Raw genomic sequence first — 21,480 nt, 5'->3', positions numbered from 1 at the left:
TCACCATGCCACAGCGGCCAAAAGCAAAAAAATAAAAAAATACATTGAAATCCATGACGTCATAGTGGTAAACCGAACTGAGATTTCGGCGCGAGCTTCAATTCCAAAAAAGGAAGAAGAAAAGAAAAATATGGTGTTCATTCTGTCTAGTTGTGTAAGTCTGTTTTTTTTTCTGCTCTGCTTGAATTGTCGTTCGAAGAATTTGTGTGTGCGTAGTTGTGTGTGTGTGTGTTGTTTTGTAAAATGCACGAATAATTAAGAACTTGCCGTCAAATGAATTAAACATTTATTTTGAAGAAGCACCAAGTCAGTTCTTTTTAGTGTTTCATTAAGCAATGTATGCAAAAAAAGAACCACGAAGAAAAGAAAACGCAAGGTACGTCGTCCTCGCGACGTGCTTACGTACAATCAATGTCATTGACTCAGACCATGAGCATAGGCTCTGCCACCACTTAAGACATTTGCCACAGTAAGTCCCAATTATTACCGTTCCGCACTAAATAAGTGAAGCATTCTTTATGAAGAAATATTTACCCGCATATTTTTTTTAACTTCCCCTCCCCTCACCCGCTTTCTCTTCAGCTTCACTCCTTATTTCTAAGAAAACGTAAGGAAACGTACCCATCATTGTAATTGATATTCACTGTCTTTTTCAAAGTATTCGTACTATAGATACAAGTACAAATTCTCAATATACGAAAACCAAACTGATAATTCAGCGGCTATTTATGAGCCATCAGTGCACCGGCATCAGTCTGCTCACCATAGACGTGAGGTCGTGGCTTGTGACCAAGTAGTTTGGACAGGGTCGTGAGAAGCGAACGAAGTTGATCGGACAGCCTGAAATACAGAGGTTTATTACAACGTCGCGTAAACGAATAATAACAGTGTGGCTATTGCTCTTTAACCGTTGCCAGTTAGAAAGAAAGCACTTTCACCTGGACTGGTTAAGATCCATCTAGTTCAACTTAGCAGTAAGCCAACGACATTATTATAGAGCGAATGTTCCCCTCCATCGCTGGGAGCATAATAATAATAATAATAATAATAATAATAATAATAATAATAATAATAATAATAATAATAATAATAATAATAATAATAATAATAATAATAATAATAATTAGGGGCGTGCGAATATCAAATTTTTCGAATACGAATCGAATACGAATATCCACCTTCGAATATCGAATATCAGAGGAAAAATGCCTCAACATTAACGATATTTTATTTAACATGTAGCTATTTGAAGAAAAAAAAACATTAACAGCCTGACTGGCAACACAACATACACTGCTATCTCCAGAACACAATGTCCAGGCTAGCACAATGCACATCACAACACAAGCAAATATCACGGCACAAGGAAAGTAATGGCTACATGTTATCATGAAGAAATATGAGTTGCTCCACATTATCAGGCAGCAGGCGCTCCCTTGTAACAGACTCTTCCCCCCCCCCGTCACTGAAAAGGCACGCTCGCTTGGAACAGAAGTGGCTGGTATAGGGAGGTACATGGGGCAAAGCTTTGCCAGAGTGGGGTATCTGAAGGTGCCTACAGTCCGCCACCAGTCCCGTGGGTCCCGTCTTTCTTCAGAAGTGGTCCCGCATAGTGAACGAGTGGTAGTGCGGCACGTTACGGCCGCATAATATTGAAAATGTACGGTTACATGATCGCCAACAGCGCTGCACGTCGGAGATGCACCAGCAATAAATCATACGTATTGGGGCGCTCGTCGCAGGCAGATATCATGCCTCCGTGTACTTACGATGTTTATCGCTCCTCTCGGCAACGTTTTTAGCGATACGAACGGAGCAGAAATGTGGAAGACGATTTATTTTATGCATGATAATCGAATCGCATATTCGAATTTTTCAAATATTCGAAGTTATCGAATATTCGAAACTTTTCGAATACACGATTTTCGAATCGAATACGAATATTTCGAATGTAATATTCGACGAATATTCGCACACCCCTAATAATAATAATAATAATAATAATAATAATAATAATAATAATAATAATAATAATAATAATAATAATAATAATAATAATAATAATAATAATAATATCTGGGGTTTTACGTCTCAAAACCACGATATGATTATGAGAGACGCCGTAGTGGAGGCCTCCGGAAATTTCGACCATCTGGTGTTCTTTAACGTGCAACTGAATCTAAGTACACGGGCCTCAACATTTCGCCTCCATCGAAATGGGACCGCCGCGGCCGGGACCGAACCCGCGACCTTCGGGTCAGCAGCCGAGCACCGTAGCCGCTATACCACCGCGGCGGGACCACTGGGAGCATCTAGAACATGATGTGGGACCAATCGGACGAACTTAGCGTTCTTACAACGTTTAAGAGCTGCCTGTACACTAGCTAGACCTGTGCGCCGAGCGAAGGCGTCCCTAGCGGCAAGAAGCGCAGATTGGCGGGATGCTCGCAATGAGGTGAAATCGAGGAACTATGCCTTTTACGATGACTATACTTTTCGTGCTTTTCGCGCTTGGCCAGTGACCCAGAGCGACGGTCCGTCCGCGTTATCAACGCGATCAGTCAGGCCGCAGGTGGTGGACGATAAGAATAATATAGCGTGAGCCAAGCATCGCTCCGCGATTGCACCCCTACTCGCTCCACGCTCCCGCTGCGACGGCGCGAGGTATTTTCGCGGGGAGTTTGTTTTGTGTCGGTTGCGCTACTCGTAGGAATGCTGAAATCCAGGAATAATGCTGCGTTGTTGGGTGCAATAACCCCTACAGGAATTCTCCGGGCACGCGTTTTTACCAGTTTCCATTTAGAGATGTCGGCGCAGCAAATGCAGTGCCATGGCCATTCGATGGAAAGTGTTTTTTTTTTTATTCAGCGGCCGTGACAGTTCAATTGCTGGTGTCGCGAGTTTCAAGCTGCCGCTGAGTTCCGCTGCCGCGTTAGCCCGAAGGCGATAAGCTGTGATTGTTTAGTGAGCGAGGCGGCCCGCGTTACACGTGCGCAGTTTCGCTCAACGGGCTCGTCACCTCCGTTGTCTTCCCCCAGCTCATGCATCTTATGTTGCCGCGTTCGCCTGAGGATACACGATGTCTGGACGAAAAGAAGCACACGCGCTAACGCTGCGTTCTTTGACAGCTGCTAACAATTTGACGTCTTTTGAAAGCAAACGGGAAAGAAAACGCCTCAAGCGAAGCACCAAAGCACGGCGCAGTGGCTTGCCGCCGCCTGCGTCGTCTGCTCCCTTATCCCGCCAAATCTGCTGCCGTGGCCGCTTTGGCGCTGAAGGCAGCGCGCGACTGTGGCGGCTCCTAACGAATGCACGGTGCCCATGGGACCATGCGATTTCTACAGATGGCAACGAACTTCGATCAAATGAGCGAATACGTCACTCAGAAAGTGGCTAGATAATCTGTGCAGGCTCACCTTTGGCAAAGCGGACGGGATCTAGCTGCAAGAAACCGTCGCTGAAGCCGTCCACCTCCGATACCCGCTTCAGGTTTCGCCGGGTTTCGCAGGCCCTGTCTTCCTCGATAACGCGAAGCATGAGCTGTCGGAGTAAATGAGTGCGCCATAACAAGAATCATGAAGCGTCAAGTTGTGCGCTTAGTGTGCAGACCTGCTCCGTGGGCCGTGACGTCACAAAGAATTTGCTGGTGCTCGCAGGCACGCGTGATTGCATTGTTCCTGAGTGCGTTGTGGTAATTCAGGAAAACAAGCTAAGCCGCACAATACTGCGGAGACGCATCGAGGTGGCTCTAGGAGGCTCAGCAACGAGGGTTTCTATTTTGGCTATGGACAGTCTTTTCCCAATGTTGCCAATTGTTCTCAATTCAAATGAAGCAATGTGACAGGTCGAGGAACGTGACATAACATACACATACAAAGACCCATGATGTGACGTGCACAGTCAAAGTGAGCTTAGGGAATAATACACGACTCACAAATGGCGCGTTTTTTTTTAAAACATGAAACAATGCTAACAGTGGTGTTAATGTTGCTCCGCTCTAATCAACATTACGGCAATGCCGCAAGATATTACTTGACGAGACTGAAAGTCGCTATGGTGTTTTTTTTTCCACGAAAGCCGTATCGAATGGTTGGGAGTGGATCGCTACTAGTACTCACATCAGACGAGTTTCTCAGAAAGTCCAAAAGGTTCACCATGTCTTCGCCACTTTGCAAGCGCCGTGTGCCGTTATCAATTAGGGCTCCGTCTGCTTTTCCTGTGAAGATAGGTAAGTATAAGAGCTGCCACTGCAGGCTCATGCGAACTTGCGTGTAACACTTTAATATCCATCCCACGTCATGTAACTCCGGAATATGGAACTAGAAGTAAAACAAACGTAGTATTACGTTAGCGTTGTTCAAGAGGCTTCGTGAAACTAATTCACTAATTTAAAGTTAATTTATAATCAAATTTCTAGTTTATTGGGGTGCTATTGCAATTTTAGACTGCAAACTATATGTAATACCAAAGGAGCTTCCAAAGTAATAACAGCCAGGGAGGCCTCCCGACTTCGTTATAAGCAGCAGAAAAATACAAATAACCTCACTTGAAGTAAAACAAATAAAATATATCACAGCAATTAGGGTTCAAAGGTAGGGACAAATACAAACAAATACAAGCGAAGTGGTAAACATGGTATAAGTTCGAAACTAGCGTGCTCAAAAGTGTCCTCATTGCTCGCTGAGATGGACAAATATTCGTGTAGGTTTCGAGCAAGTGGTATTTCACACGCTTAATACCGCACGTAGACAGTGCTGTCGTAAACTACAACAAAAGACGCCGACGGAAAGAGGAAGGAAACGCGCATTGGGATCACGCCACCTAGAGAAAGTTTATTAGGTGGCGTTGATTGGACAGAGTATGACATGTCGAGGTGACATCAGTGGTTTATTACACACGAGTGCTATAATGCTCTAAACAAGGAAAACCGAAGTAAAACAGATAATAATGTCAATGAAATAATAGAGGCGTTTATATGTAGCTTTAACTTGAGAGAAGAGACATTGGATGAAAAAGCACCTTGCCGCCGGTGGCATACGAACCCACAAACAAGGAAAGCTGCTCAACAGGCGAACAAATAATCCAGAGTTGCAAAACTGACGCCACCCTGCGACGCGATAAAGGCTTTGGACGGAGGTGTCATTTTCTCGAGACATATTAGCCTAATTAAGCATAGTTTAGAGAAGCTAACTTTCTTGAAAGCTTCCTCTCAAAAGTCGACTCAAATGTGAGGCAACGTCATAGCGTTCAAAGTTGCGGGAAGTCCACAACGGTCGGTCCGAAGTGAAAAGCATTACGCAAGACTTAACTATCGGAAATATACACGGGACGTCACCAAGACGCCACTGACTCAAAGGCAAGTGACACTGCCACTGTTTCAAGATGCGAACGCTCTTATGCTCGGAGCAGTGTCCGTTCTACTGCGTCCGCACCCATACTGCGTCTGCGCCAACTCTCCCACTCTCCTCGCGTGAGCGCTAGGAGGTGGGGTTGGAGGAGGTGGCGTGAGCGTTGCCTCCGCTTCGTTTCTCTCTCCCGTCCTTCGCAACGGCGCTATAAAAGCTCGCGAAGCTGAACGTAAACGGCAACGCCGGCAAGCGAATCTCGAAGCTGCGAGGCTGCGAAAGCGCGCGTTCATTGTGCTTCCTTCATTCTCTCTCTGTGCAACGGTGTGCGAAACGCCATGAACAACGTCAACGTCGGTGCTAGTTGCAGCGGCAGCGCCACCGCCGCGGAGCAGAGGAAAGCTCGGGAAGCCGAACGTAAACGCCAGCAAGCGGTAATTCAAACGCCTCAACAACCACCGCCTCATAAGTCACATAACAGAAACGAAAACTAGATGCGCACCCCCCGCGACGCTTTCGCATCCCACCATGGTTGCCCGTAGGGGAGATGTGTAACTTTTTTAGCTTGAAAGAGAGTTAGCCACTCGTGTTCTTACCTCCGCCGAAACCCTTGTAGTCGTGAGGAGGCTGTTGAGTCCATTTGTCCTCACATTCGATGGCATCAGTTTGGCACTCTTCTTCATCGCCTAGGTCGGTTTGGATCAACACCTGCGCGAGCGAGAATGAGAGAGTGTAAAACCATCGGATGCACCCCGTTACTAGAGCGCACGCCTCTAATGCCTAGTACAACCTGGATGCGCGGAGTCGCGGTTTCAATATGGCTCCGCCTTTCCCTGTTCTTCCGGTGGAATACAAAATGCTCGAGTACTGTAACTTGGGTGTGCGTTAAAGGGGTTATAAACAGAAACGAGAAATTACTTTTGAAATGTTATAGTTTGTTTTTTCAATAAAAGAAAGAATGAAGATAAATGATCTTTTTGTTGTTAATTTTGCTTCGAAGCCCCAATATACATCCTTGTGAAATAGTAGGTTTGCTAAATTTGCCAAGTTTATATCATGGCGCTTTTAAATGCAACACAGTTCACCGTTTCCATAAAAAAATTATGCAGGCCTGAGCAGACGCTATCGAAATTCATGACGTCAAACCAAGCCGGTGCGGGAGCTTGGTTCGCTGCTTGTCTTTCATTCTTCTTCTTGTTGTTCATTGTGTTATTGATGCTCCTCTCAAAGCGTAAGCGTTGCTTCTTCCTCAATAATTGCGTCTCCTTCAGCAATATTTCTTCTAAAGCAAAACCGTAGCTTCTTCGGTAGTAACTTAAGCTATATTAGCAAGTATAACTTACGAGTGGAATAGAAATATGAACAGCAGAGCTGTTTAAGCTAGGAGTAAGGCCGGCGTTGCAGAAAACTCGGTCGGGTGTGCGCCACAGAAATTGGGCAAGCCCCACTGCCGAGCACAGCAGGTGCGAGGGAAAGCGAGGACAGTGGAGAGAGAGAGAGAGCGGAGCGAAGGAGAGTAAGGGAAAGCGGTGGGAAAGCAGGGTGCAGCCTGGTGTGGGAGAGAGTAAAGCCTAGTAAACGAGGAGTGCTGAGGCAAGGAAGCCGGGAAGGAGGAGTGAGGCACTTGGCTGTTCAGGCACGCTATCAGAACAAGCATTTATATAAACGATATGATTGCGCTGCTATGGGCGACAGAGCGAGAAAGAAAGAGAGAGAGAGAGAGAGCCTCGACTTGGCTTTCCCAGGCTTAACCACCCCCTTCTATGCTCATGTGGCTATATCTACGCCTAACTGGCTATCTCTAGGCTAGGATTGGCTGGTCTGCTAAGGAAAACCACCCAGCACTACTGTTACTTCCCTTTTTTTTTCGTTTTCATTTAGGCTCATTTACTATGTCGCATATCCCTTTACCTGTTTGGCGTCGGCCCGGCCAAATGTCGAAATGTAGACGTCGTAGGTGATTGGTGGAACGTCGAACACCTGGTACGTCATGGTGTCCAGGGAGACCATCTCCAAGACGTCCTTAGCCCGCTGTCTGCAGCGCGCCGTTGAAAAAAGCGGGTCATCCGGGCACTCGAAATGTTTTGTACTAATTACAACAGCCGAACAATTCCACAATACAGCGTACATAGTATTTAAATATTACGTGGACCTCACGCATTACGTGGATCTCTAAGTAGTCGTCGGTCTAAGCGAACTGTTTTTGAGATCTAAAGTATCTGCGCCAGCGGAGTGAGGGTCTAAATTGTCTCCAAGAGCTGCAGCCTTAAACGTTAGCTCGTGTCATATTTGTCAAAGTGCTAGCGGCCATGAGCAAAGGGTCGCAACTAGGGGTGTGCGAATATTCGAAAGTTTCCAATATTCGTCGAATATTACAATCGAAATATTCGTATTCGATTCGACAATCGTGTATTCGAAAAGTTTCGAATATTCGATAACTTCGAATATTCGAAAAATTCGAATATGCGATTCGACTGTCATCCTAAATAACTCGACTTCCACATTTCTGCTGCGTTCGTATCGCTAAAAACGTTGCCGAGAGGAGCGATAAACATCGCAAGTACACGGAGGCACGATATCTGCCTGCGACGAGCGCCCCAATACGTATATATATATGATTTATTGCTGGTGCATCTCCGACGTGCAGCGCTGTTGGCGGTCATGTAACCGTACATTTTCAATATTATGCGGCCGTAACGTGCCGCACTACCACTCGTTCACTATGCGGGACCACTTCTGAAGAAAGACAGGTCCCACGGGACTGGTGGCGGACTGTAGGCACCTTCAGATACCCCACTCTGGCAAAGCTTTGCCCCATGTAACTCCCTATACCAGCCACTTCTGTTCCAAGCGAGCGTGCCTTTTCAGTGGCAGGGGGGGGGGGTTGTCTCTGTTACAAGGGAGCGCCTGCTGCCTGATCATGTGGAGCAACTCATATTTCTTCATGATAACATCTAGTCATTACGTTCATTGTGTCGTGATATGTGCTTGTGTTGTGATGTGCATTGTGCTAGCCTGGACATTGTGTTCTGGAGATAGCAGTGTTGTGTTGCCAGTCAGGCTGTTAATGTTTTTTTTTTTTCAAATAGCTACATGTAAAATAACATATTGTTACTGTGGAGGCATTTTTCCTTTGATATTCGGTATTCGATTCGATATTCGAAGGTGGATATTCGTATTCGATTCGTATTCGAAAAACTTGATATTCGCACACCCCTAATCGCAACGACTTAAGCATGCGTTTGAAGTCCGCGCGTTGGCTGAAGCATGGGGCTTTGCGACTATGGGCTCTGGCTGATGTCCTTTGCTACCGGAGATAGATTTCCGGCTCATTATTATACCTTGTATTAATTATAAATGCTATCTGAGGCTATACATGCCAAGAACCCTACAGACGCACACGAAAGCACAGGAGGCAGGTATGGAAAAGTGAAAATTTAAGGCTACATGGTTAACTTTTATTTGAGGTTTCGGAGCCCATACGGGGTTTATGATGAAACAAGACATCATACGAGGTTGAACGTCATCATACAGCGCACACAGTGTCGCAAGACAAGACGCAAAGAGCGGAGATAAACGGGGACGTGGTGTTCGTGCTTCCTATCTCACGTGCTACAGTAAAAAAAATGCAGGCAGTTTGCACTATAGTAGTAGGGTACGTATTTTGGCTGGTTGGTTCATGATCGCGAGTGAAAAACAGCGCTAAAAAGACGGGACAAGAAAGGACACGAGACCACCACGCCGTGGTCTTGTGTTCTTTCTTGTCCCGTCTTTTAGCGCTGTTTTAGGGGCGAAGCTCCTTAAAGCGGCACCCGTTCGTCCCCGTCGTAGTGCGTAACCAGTCTTAACGCTAGTACCAGATCTTGACCTCCAAGGTGGTGCCGGTGGGAGATTTCTCCTGTGCGTTGTTGAACAATAAAAAATTCGCAGCGTGCGCGTTAACTAAAAGCCGAATTCTTGTCTCTCATTCCCCATTAGTAGCCATTGGCATGTTCCAGTAGGAAACGTTAGTAGAAGTAGAAGTGTAAGTGTTAGCTAAAAGCCGACTTCTTCTGTCTCTCATTCCCATTAGCAGCCATTGTTTACTCCAAGGTAGTGCCTGGTGAGATTTCTCCTATGCGTGATTAAACAATAAAAATTTGTTCAAAACGCCGTTGATTGATGAAATAAACCAACGAAAGACGCCAGATGTTTTCTAAAAGCAAAACGAAAAGGCGCCAGCTGCTTAAAGAAAGACGCCAGAAATTTTCTAAAGGAATGGTTTTCTAAACAATGAAAATTCACAGCGTACATGTAAAATTAAAGTGAGCTGCAAGTCGTCATAACTCATCGAACCTTTAGTATAAACGCGCCCGATCTCACGTCGGTGATGATGTACTGGGCAGAATTCACGGAAGATTCGCGGTTTACCGATGAACCTCCGCAGCTTCGCCCACTCATCATCATTCACTCCGTGGATATGCTGTGATTTTTTCACTCGTAGTTTGCACTAAGTCGCGCCAAGCTTGGCACAGCGTCTATGACTCGTTTTTTAAAGAGACAGGTGAACCCTCTTGTAGGTCATTATACTCTCTTCGGAGAGTCGTGGGACTCAATAGAGAGTCTCTTAAAGAGAGTCTCTTAACGTGTCTTTTAAACCGAGTCATGCACATGGTAAGCTAGGACTCACCGAAAAGAGTGACACATACTCTCTTTTTCTTAGAGCGTACCTAATAAACTGACTCGACGCTGTCTGCTTCCTTGCGAACAAGGAACCCGTTATGCGTTAAGAATGAGAATCTTATTCGAGTACCAGTATTGACTGGTTTGCTTAACACACGTTCGATAAGTTGATTATTTCCGCATCTTTAACGAGCTACCATGCAGAAAAAAAATCATTGGTCATACTGAACACCCGGGGCAACGTACTGAGCTTTGCTGAGCACTTCTTCTCTTCCTCTTTCTTCTGTGCGGTCAGGTAGCTGACCAGACTGTACGTCGAGAAGGAAGTTGGCATCAGCGGAGCAGGTGGCTTCGCTTCGACTTCGAGAACGGGCTCGGATTTCCAGTGGGACTGCTCCTTGAGCTTCTGCTGCGAGAATGCACAGCAACAGTTGAACGTGTGACCGAGATTTCGCCACATCCATTAGACTTCACCTCTGAAGTGACTTCGCTGTGCTCCTGCGCCAGCAGTCGGTCACTAGTTGGTCGGAATGCATCCTTGCTAGAGGGCGCCTCATCGTTTCCACTTGCGGGGGCGCTTCCGCTGCTGCTGCTATCAGTGATGGCGCTGCTCGCACTGCTCTCGTCATCGACGCCATCGTCATTCTCGAAGTCAGACTCGTAATCCTGAAACAAGGGAAATATAGAACTGACTGATAATTAGTTTAAAACATTGCTTCGCGGCATCCAGTGGTTCCCGCTTTCTCGCTTAAAGGGACACTAATGGCAAATATAAGTCGACGTTGATTGTTGAAATAGCGGTCCAGAAACCTCGTAGTGCTACTTTGTGCCAAGGAAGCGTTATTTTGAAATAAAATCACGTTTTAGTGGTCCGCATCGCGTTAGCACACTTCAAATCACCCGCCTCAAAGCGGTCTTTCTGACGTCACTGTTGCCGTGCCCAACGTTGCCCGCCTTACTGCGCGGCGGCGTGCACTGGCGACGTGCACCATTCAGGAATCCGGCAACATCACATGCATGCGGCATTTTGTCAAACTTTCTGTCAGGGCGACTTTCACGAGCGCGCAAAACACACCCGGCAGTACGCGATACCGTAGCTACCACTGAGATCCGACCGCGTGAGCGAAGAAGGGCGCAGGGCGAAGCGCAGTTCGGCGAAAACGGAACCTTTGAACCACGCGCGCCGTTCCCCATGGCAACGCCAATGAGGTTCTTTTTTCCATGAATCAAACAGAAACGAACAAGCAACATTTTATTACGTCTCTTGATGCACGGAAGGTTCTTTTTTTGTTTACAGCTAGTTTGATCACGAGTGATTAATTGTAGTCGGACTCTCTTACGTCATCGGGATCATTTCCAAAACGTCCCGCTCGTGGCGCTCATCGTGTGATACATTTAGAGTCACTGGAAAATCAGAGTACCGCAAAGGTAGGCTGCACGCGGGCAACATTGGGTGGCGGCAGCCATGTCCCATCCAGACCGTCCGGTGCGTTGCTAGCGTGTGTTGAGAAGTGACCGATCTTTTAGCCTCAGTGCCGTGTCACGCTCGGCAGAACGGCATTATGTGTGTGCGTTTCTTCAAGAGGATATTAGAAGTGATTTCGAGTCATCGACAGGTATGGATCGGCTGCGCGGTTAGCGGTTTAACTAATGATACGTACGGCGAATGTTGCCATGTGCTCCCGAACTCTCTTCATGGCTTCATCGGTCTTTTTTCGTGTCACGCCCGGGCATGTTCGCTAGTCCGGAGCTGTAAACATAGTTGCATTAGCGCAGTGACATCGTGTGAGATGCATTTACTTCGACATTTGGTGAATCTTGACTGCGCTAGCTTTGCAGTCGGCGTTCAGGTTCACTGCACTCGTGAACGTTATCGAACAACATCGAGAACATTCAACATTGCGTCCTTCGACTGATCGCTGATGCATAGCTTGCTTGCGCACCGTTGCTGTTCAGCTGGTTGATATGTGTAATAGAAGTTGTGTGTGTACGGTAATTGGAAGTTGTGCGCGACTTTTGATTCGGAACGCCAGCAGCCGAACGCACGGGCGAATCGGCGTACGGTAGGTAAGGTACTTCTTATCTTCCGATACGTAGAAAATAGGCCATCAAAAATGATTGACATCACTACTTAATTGTTTCATTTCCTATTTCTTGTCTCCTTAATATTCCCAACGTTGCATGAATTCGCAAATATTTTGCTGTGTTCCGACAAACAGTTTTTTTTTTGGCGTTGCCCCGCGTAAACAGCTGGGTTTCGGTTTCTGCACTGCTGCACTTTTTTTTCATAATGCACGCTTATCAAACTTCCTCGCACGGTGCTTTTGTTCTTTTGATCAGAAATGGCGCATCCCGAATTTTTAAAGCGCATGCTCTGCAACACAGTATGTATATACCTGGCTCGCATAAATAGACTCCCTCAATGCGTGGGATCTGCTTTTTTTTTTTTTGCTGTGACCATTTCCCACCAACTATGCAGTATTTAGGGTACGCAAGGCGCAATGCAGCATTAGCATCATTTTGTTCCGCAAATTTAAAAATACCTTGATAACATTGCCTCATACCAATTTTATCAACAGACTTCCACGCTCCTGTTTTTGTGCAATGCCAAAGATCATGCCACATTGCCTTCAAGGTATACCAGAAACAGTTATTATTTTAATAAATCTTCGATTTCGCTCTCGTGCGTGACACGCCTATAACTCGATAGCATGTGTAATCTTTCAACGATCGAGATATATAGCCGAGCAATAGAAAGGTATGTAGTTTTCATATCGCTGACCATAGCGACCGAAAAGGTGAAGTATCCTGTCGCATAAGATCTTTTCCAGCAAAGTTATGTAGTTCACTGCCGGAAGAGGTTATTCGAGGGGGGCGAATTCGTTCAGGCCAAATATGCAGCCACGTAGAACGGCGCACTTTGACATTAATTTTCCCACACGGCAACGAGATTCCCAGAGTGCTCACCAGTAACGTTCGATTGATGGTGAGCTACTCTCTTCTAACATCTGCATGCAGTGGCGTAGCCAGGGGGTGGCACACCGGGCCCGTGCCCCTCCCCCCCCCCCCCCGAAAAAAATGTCTGCTTACGGCCCTGTCTGCATGACGCTCAAAAAAGAGACGAAGTACTTCTGGAGACCGTGGTACTGCTAAATGTCTGGCCACGCTTTGCATTGAACGCGCCTGCACCCAAAGCGCTTGGAAGGGATATGGCGGCGAAAGGTCACGTGATGCGAGTAAGCCAATGCGTCTGGCGGGGGCGCGCAGAAAACAGATGCGATACTCTGAAATTTTTCCAGTGACTCTAGATGCATTTACCTTAGTTTCTCGGTAAGTAGGCACAGCTGTTGATAATATTGCCGTTTTAGACGTTGTCGTACACTGAGCTTTCACTCTGACATGAATTATTTGCCTTTATGTCCCTTTAACTATGCCAGCGGTTAGTTAAAAAAAGGGGGGGAGTGGAGGATGAGCTTACTAAACAACTTTTAATAGTTTTATTCACCTTCCCAACCCACACACATCTTACGCGCCCGATGCATCTAACAAGGCGTGCCTTCCGACTAATGGCCCTTTTAATGCGATCTTAAAACTTCACCAAGTGTGTTGTTCGCCCTTGCGGCGCAACTGACTTTTTCGTAGGTTTCTACACATTCTCCTCCGTTGTTCAAGTAAATGATTGCGGTATGTCGCTTTCTTTTTCCCGCACACAAATCACCCGTTGCTGGAGGACGGGGACATTTGAAGAAAATAAAATTAAATAATCGAGCACCAAGCCATCATATCACCCACCTCAAATCATCGTCGTAATTGTCATCTGCGACAGAAGAATGCCTCGTCCTGAAGTTTCTGACTTTGAGAAATCGGGCATAATCTGAAAAATGAAGTCGCAGCGGCTACGGGACACGATCACTAAAAAGAATTAGCTCGCACTGCAAGGAATCAGGCCAATGCAGTGTTTTCATTTGTGGAGTTGTTTTTTTTTTTCTAGAAGAACCAATCCAGAAACTTAACTGGGCTGAATTTCATGAGAACGTAAAGCGTGCCTAAGTGCCTTTCACTTTTAAACATTTGTAATAAAAACAGGGCATTTCCTGATTGTAACGTGGACCAAAAAAAAAACATTACCAATCAAAAATGAGCAAAATGCGCACTTGTCTGAATCAAACTGAGTCAGATCCATTAAACCAGTGCTGCGTCAAAAATCGTGCACAAAACAACCAACGTGGCCGCGTCCAATCTGTTTTCATTTGTGACCTAGTTGCTTTGCTCTAGTATTTTCGCCCCACAACTGCGTTTTCTTTGGGCGAGTTCGTACTTACGTCAGGAGATAATTTGTAGCAGAAAACTCAAATGGGAGAGTAGGAGGCACACTTCACTACTTTTTTCTGCCTTTTAGTTTTTCTTTTCGAGTTTTCAGCTACAGTATCATGTCCTTTCTCTCCAGACGCGGCATAAAACCATATATAAACCAGCTAAAAGAAAAAGGGCTGAAGCATTTTTGGAGGCCTACATAGATTACAAGAACAAGAAAACGCTTTACTCGCTCTTCAATTAAGTCATCGCCATGAGGCGATGACTTTGTGGTGATGGTGTTAATTTTATCGCAAAATATTAGTATATCGCCCATTCGCGGCTATTTAGACTTTTCTTCTTTTCCGTGGCCAGTTGAAGCGCAAATGAAAGTTCCAATCAATAAGAGCCAAATAAAATTTTACTCTTGAATACCGACGATAGTGGGCTATAAATAAGAAAAACGCCACAATTATAGCACTGAAGAGGCCGCAAGACATGTCAATTTCTGCAGCCATTTCTTACCTTTTCTACGGAATGAGACGTCGAAGGTCGCCTGCAAAAAGAAGTAATGATACCGGATTATTCGAGAGGTTCGATCTTAGTTATGTGGATCTTTGCTAAGCCCATGCGCTCATAATAATCTGTAAAGTTTAAAATGACATCCTACATAAATTATATCGGTATTTCAATGTATAATGTGCAATTGTACGAATGAGTTTTTGCGTAAGTTAATATCAGTAAACAAAGATTTTATGTTCATTTGCTTTTAATTTTCGTTGTTTGTTGTGAGGACGCCGTATTGGAGGGCCCCGATAATTTCGACCACCTGGCATTCTTTAACGGCCTCTGACATCGCACAGCACATCCAGCAGTTCGCCTCCATCTAAATGCGTCCGCCGCGCAGGGATCGAACCCGGGACCTTCGGGTCAGCACCGAACATCGTAACTCCGTCGCGGCGGCTCAGATGCAGATGGCGTTATTAATGAGTCCGCGTATTTTTATGGGATGTTTTTCGTATCTCAATCTCATATTTTCAGCCTTATAGGCAATCTGAATTTATCACAATATCCAACCATTATAATGACGGTAGACAACTAAGTGATGGGATTAATAATGCGCAGGCGTGAAATGGAAGCAGCTTGCACAAGGCAGGGAAAATTGGAGATTATTAGGAGAGGCCTTCGTCTTACAGTCGACATAATGTAGATATAATGTCAGACTGGTGACGTAAGACTAAAGAGTATTGTCGACTATATGAACAAAACGTTCAATCAAGAGCACAAAGTCCTCCACAGACTAAAAATGACTACGGTATTTTGTCCCCACCGCGTCAAGTCAAGACGACTTTCCCTTCTAGCCTCATATCAATCGTATGCCTTACGCATTGTCAGCGCTCGTTCCGTTTCCATGGCAACTTCCGCGTTCGTCGTGTTTCCTTCGAGCCAGCCTGCGAATGCCCGCTCCAGTTCGAAGACAAAAAGAAGCAAGCCGCTACGACAACTTAATTAAGCGTGTATATTTCTAAAAATATAAAAATAACGCGAACACACATGCTCACAAAGCGGGCAGTGTTGGCTCTGAGGTGCATCGCTATAGAGCCTGCAAATGTGCAGCAAAGACGCCAATTCCTCTCCACGGCAAGCCATTTAGAACAGAACATTTTAGAACAGTTCGAAAATAAGAAAGAAATCTGGTTATGCAAGTTACCAAATTGTTAAAAAAATCAAGCTTACAAACAATGTCTTCTCGACGTTGTAACCTGAGAAGCACGGATGACGAGCTTACCTGCAGCAATTGCTCCGCGGAATATGTGTCTTGTCTTGTGACCGTTTGATGTGTTTTAGACATCGAGGCGGTCGCTTTGGGCAGGAAAAACAAAACAAAAGAGGCAAATTCTCGTTTCACTTGGCACCACGAAGCGCATGCGCGGTGTTTCGTAGTCATACACTAAAGTAGTCCAAAATTCACGTTCTGCGCTTTTGACACCAGTACAAGAAAGAAAGAAGAAAGGAAGAAGAAAGAAAGAAGAAAGAAAGAAAAAAGAAAGAAAGAAAGAAAGAAAGAAAGAAAGAAAGGAAGAAGGAAGAAAGAAAAAAGAAAGAAAGAAGAAAAAAGAAAGAAAGAAAGAAGAAAGAAAGAAAGAAAGAAAGAAAGAAAGAAAGAAGGAAAAAGAAATCGCACCTTTTTCCCCATTACAATCAGTTCTTTCGATGCGGACAAATTACGAATACGCTCAGGTACGGTGATTTGGATAAGCGTTAATTACCCAACAGCACGACACAAATCCTGAACCACCTCACCACAGCGACTTTAATACTCACTACGTTGTGTTGGGAAGTATAATGCTACGAGTCAACGTAACAAAGATTAACAATTCATAGTAATAGTTCTCTCTTGAAAGATTAACAACAAAGATTAACAACAACCCACGTGGCCGAGGCTGGCTGTCCTTATTCTTCTCCGAAGCGGCATATTTCTGTGGCGCAGCTTTTGCCGTCTTGTGAGACGTGGCCCCCTTGTCGTAGGGACTTTTGTGTTCTTTCTTGCGTTCCTCTGGCTTTTCAACTTTGCTGGCGTGCGAGGACCGTTTTGTGCTGGATGTCACTGGCGATGAACCTGTAAAGTACGGCGTTCACTATCCTTTCCACTTCAAGTCACCACATATGTTTTCGTCATCCTCCGAGATGGGCCCAGCTCATAGGCGTGCGTAGAGTGTTTCCCATAGGGGTGTGGGGGGGCAAAGGTTCATCTCCCCCCACCCCTTCTCGTTTGTCGAGTCCACAAGACAACACACAAGACAAAAACGAAAATGAAGCGATGGCATGCTTCTCACAGTGGCCTGCCTTTGGTCCCTGGCTAAGCAAACGGTTCTTGGAATGCAACGTCAAGGGCCTTCGGCCGCCATTATCGTCAAAAACCTGCGTGGCCATAACCCTTCTCTTTGAACATGACTGGACAGTCCGACTAAGTAAAAGTATGGCGCAGACTTTGCGCTCCCCTCTTAGAAGATAAGTGAGGCGGCCGCCCCCTGCTCCCCCCTCTCCCAACACCCCCTCACGTGCGCTCGCCTATGGCCCATTCTATTCATTACACTGTGTCTGAGATTAGTGGCAGTTAACTCGGCGAGACTCGCGAAACGCCAGACATCGGGAAAGTGTAGGCTAGAAAGCACCCCAGTGATAACCTTTATAGGTAGCCACTTGAGTATTTTTTTTTTTTCAATGATTCATTGACAGGAGCAGAGAGAGCCGAGCTAATGAAACAGTATCGAAAATCTGTTGAAGCTATTGAAATAGTGTCGACTGCAAGATGAATGCCCAGATTTGAAGCACGTTCATGCAAAGTCAAACCTGTTGGTTTTCTAGATCCTGAGCTTGTCTTGAGAAAAGAAATAGGTGTCAAACCTCGACATGAGCTTATCCTTCTCGATGAGCATATCCTTGAGTGTGATGCTTTGGACAACCACATTTATATTGTGCGCAAATAAAGTGTCCGAACACTACATCCGACTCCGTCACGTGACGAATGAAATGATCAGGAAATAAGCAAGTGATGTCTGCTCTTACGAGGATGATTATTTTTTAAAACAAGAGCTACAGGCCCCCCACCGGTATTGATGCTTGCAAGGAGAATGCCAAAAGAAATAAAATAAAGGTGACCGCATCATTATCAGCCATTTGACTTCTTATTATCGACAACTTCCCCCTTAGTGCTCGCCATCAACCGTTAAAGACCATGCGCGGAGACGCATTGTTTCGCGGCGGGACCACTGCGGCTCCCGTTTCTTGCCTATGGCGTAAGAATGGCAGACTGGGCTCGTTGGTCTAACATATTTGAAGTTTTAAGGCGCGAATAAGACCCGGACGAAGAATAGGAACACACACACGGAGCGCCACTTCCAACATAGATTTCTATGTTGGAAGTGGCGCTCCGTGTGTGTGTTCCTATTCTTCGTCCGTGTCTTATTCGCGCCTTAAAACTTCAAATTGCCTATGGCAAGATGTCCGCCGCGCACGCGGCGCGGATTTACTGCGGTCTACTACAGCAAGCTTTATTTAAACCTCTTTGGTTGTAGCAATGTAACATTCGTTACATATAGCCACAGAAACTGCCGGTGCTCGAGCGCTACGCACACCACTCTGCGCATTACAGGCGTCGCCAACCAATCGAAACGCCGACAACCCCATTAGGACAGACGAAGCCAGCCGCTTCGCACGTGCCAGTCCTGCATAAGCACGAGCTCCGACAGAGGGCCCAGCGCGCGTGACGGAGGAAGAAGCGAGGTTAGAGGCCAGTGGCTCGTGATATCGACAGACTCCTCGTTCGCTCTGTCGGTTACGCCGACGCCAGCCAACGGCGACGCCGCTCAACGCAGGAACAGGCGCCTAAAAGCTGCACTCTAAAAGAGCTTATGGTTCGAGCGAAAATCTGCTCGCACGACCACTGACCTCCACTGGACCCCTACTGGAGATCACTGGGCTGTCTTTCACAGGTGAAGGGCAGGCTGTTCTGTGGACGGAGCTGGCATTTTTTGTAAGGTTGAAACCGACTAAAGTGCAGTATTTCTCAAGTACACAAGTCTTCCTTAAAGCAATAAAGCACCCATTTAATTGTGCAATTTCCTGACCCTGCGCCACGAAGGCACGTCTGCAGTTCTGAAGGACGACGTATACCTGCAGCTCAAACGGCTGGATACCTTGTACTAGTGTCGTTTTCTGTGACAGGTACAAGTGTTCTTGCGCATTTGCAGTCACATTCAATAGTGACCGATTATGATGGTGTGCCCCTGCTCCTTTTTTCTCTCTCCCTTTACATTGTTATCTCCCCCTTTCGCTGTCCCCCATTGAGTGTAGCAGACCGGACTTTCACTTCTGGTTAACCTCCCTGCCTTTCACCTCTCCGTCCTGGTATAACTCAGTAAGTGACGTGTAGTCGCTATACGTATTGTTACATGACTTCGGCTTTTGATATATTCTATGCGTCTTCAAACTGCTCGACAATACACGTTTTCCTTTCTTCTTTTCGTCAGCAAGAAATTAATGAAATAAGGAAGTCCAAGCGCCGGAAAAATAGGTTATAGCTTTTTACTAAGATTACTTTTGTCACACTGGCTGAAACTGTGTCATAAAGCGGCAACCATGCCGGAACTAACTTTATAAACGTGATGGCTGCTGAAGTGATGATGTGAACATTTCCTCATACTTTTTTTCTCTTCTTCTCTCGAGTTATTCTTCGTTGAGTACACATTCTTTCGATCATATTTGTCACTGCAGGAAGCTCTATTTTCACGCGCCGCGGGCAATGCCGCGGAAACCACGAAACATACGCAATACGGCAGTGCATAGCAGTCTCACTCAGCGTGTTGTATTCGCAGCGTAGTTGGTTTCAATGCGAAAACATTACACGTCACGCGAAGCGAAAAATTCGACGTGAAAACGAGCAAACTAGGAACATATGTGTAGTTCCATATATGCACAAGACTTCTCATGCTTTCAAAAAGATTGGGGAAAAGCATGGCGCTAAAGTTGTTTTCTATGCCCCTTTAGAGCTTAAAAGCCTTTGCAAACAAGTTAATGATTCTCCCGAAACTACACTCGTGAAAAAATGCACCATCAAACATGTAAACAAATATTTAGAATGTGACGAGGGCATAGTCTAATAAATCCCTTTCACGTGCAGAAAATGCCATATTGGGCAGACCGGGCGTTGCATAAACACAAGATTAGGAGAACATAGGTACACCACAGATGTGCTGCAATCACCAGGGCACCTAGCTACTCATTGCGCAAGATGCGGATGTGATCCCATCTTTAACTAAACGCAGACGTTGGCGCATTGCAGGTCTAAAAGAACACGCGGAATCATGGAGGCATTTTTCATGTTTTAATCACGTGAGCTGTGCATCTATTGCCCTCAGTGAGACAGCATTTAACTTTATTGACAACCGCCAGATTCCAAAGTGTTTTTTTAGCGCAAGAAACGACATCACAAGAAAGAAGACAGAAACTCTTTCTGTCTTCCTTCTTGGGGTGTCGTTTTTTCGCTAAAAAACACTGGATTCTCGCCAACTAGCCCGCCAACGCCTTCTATTGAACCGCCAGATTAGTTAAGAATACACACGAGGAGCATGATAGCTCCAAAATGACTTTCTTCCATGAAGAACACGTTGTAACATAGTCCTTGTTATGTTCAATGTTTTTTGTGTATATCTTTGACGTGCATTTGCAAAATAAACAGTTGAAAGTTTGCGCACCACTAGTCCTGTCCTCTTGTTAGTCGTTTGTGGATTTCGAACAGCGCATCTACATTACATTTCAATGTACCGCTTAAGGTTATGAGTTATATGAAAGAAGTTTTGATAAATCTTATTTACCTTCTGACTCAGCCTCGTGACCTTGCTTAGCCTCAGCGCTGCCACCAGGAGGCCGGTCTGTTGCCTTCGTCTTTGCGCGGTGTGTTGTCTTAGGGCGTTTTTCCGAGACACCACTCGATGACGACGTCGCTGCGACCTTCTCCAGTTCTCGTTCTTTCTCGTTGCTCCGCGAATGTCTCTGGCCACTCGATTCAGCCGTAACCTTACTTCCCCGGCTCGGTGACTTCGCGCCAGCGTTTGACAGGCGCGACGTAAGGGCGTCCTTGTTTTTCGACACGCCGGCGGCTGGTCGCGAAGATGTCTTCGGATTGGCCGCGGTCGCCTTACCGTCGTGTCGACTGGGCACCGCCTTGCCGTCGGGTTGGAGGTTCGACTTCCTGACCTCTGGCTGCCTCGATGTGGACCTGGCATCCCGATGGCCGGGTGGCTTCTTGTTGGTCTCCTGCGGGGCCGGCACTTTCCTGCTCTCGTGTTGGCTGGAGCTTCTCTTGCTCGCGTTCTGAACGGGAGGATTGACGCTCTCACGACGGTTGGAGGCCCTGTTGTCCTTGCTGACGCTGCGAACTTTGCTTCCGGCGCTGTTTTCGACCATGCTCTTTCTGCGAGCTTCGGGAACCTTGGCTTGAGCGCCGCTCGCCCGCGGAGCGGTTGATCGAGTCTTCTGGGACATCTTTGAGCGCAGGGTTGCAAGTCACCCCACGATGCCAACGCCTGGGATAAAAGAACGATAAGAAAATGTTGCTTGTTGCTGAACTCACTATGAAATGTGACTTTCACCTTAACGTGGTTTGTTCCTTTACCTA

At 46.1% G+C, this 21,480-nt stretch overlaps 1 protein-coding gene across 1 annotated transcript in view; it reads right to left on the bottom strand.

Annotated features, from left to right (window-relative positions):
* The window catches only part of LOC119378224 (cytoplasmic dynein 2 intermediate chain 1-like), a 69,446-nt gene extending 48,099 nt beyond the window's left edge, over positions 1–21,347 (bottom strand). Inside the window, exons 1-10 of the mRNA XM_049411725.1 lie at positions 20,678–21,347; positions 16,735–16,920; positions 15,863–15,903; positions 10,482–10,673; positions 10,271–10,416; positions 7,257–7,380; positions 5,942–6,053; positions 4,119–4,216; positions 3,417–3,540; positions 764–840 (exon numbers count right to left, since the gene is read on the bottom strand). Of these exons, the coding sequence (XP_049267682.1) occupies positions 764–840; positions 3,417–3,540; positions 4,119–4,216; positions 5,942–6,053; positions 7,257–7,380; positions 10,271–10,416; positions 10,482–10,673; positions 15,863–15,903; positions 16,735–16,920; positions 20,678–21,347 (1,770 nt within the window). The remainder of the gene's footprint in view (positions 1–763; positions 841–3,416; positions 3,541–4,118; positions 4,217–5,941; positions 6,054–7,256; positions 7,381–10,270; positions 10,417–10,481; positions 10,674–15,862; positions 15,904–16,734; positions 16,921–20,677) is intronic.
* Positions 21,348–21,480: the final 133 nt, after the last annotated feature.

The sequence above is a fragment of the Rhipicephalus sanguineus genome, unplaced genomic scaffold, assembly GCF_013339695.2.
Source record: "Rhipicephalus sanguineus isolate Rsan-2018 unplaced genomic scaffold, BIME_Rsan_1.4 Seq742, whole genome shotgun sequence".
NCBI lineage: Eukaryota > Metazoa > Arthropoda > Arachnida > Ixodida > Ixodidae > Rhipicephalus > Rhipicephalus sanguineus.
The sequence above is the reverse complement of the archived record's forward strand: the minus strand, read 5'-3'. Positions and strand labels throughout refer to the sequence as shown.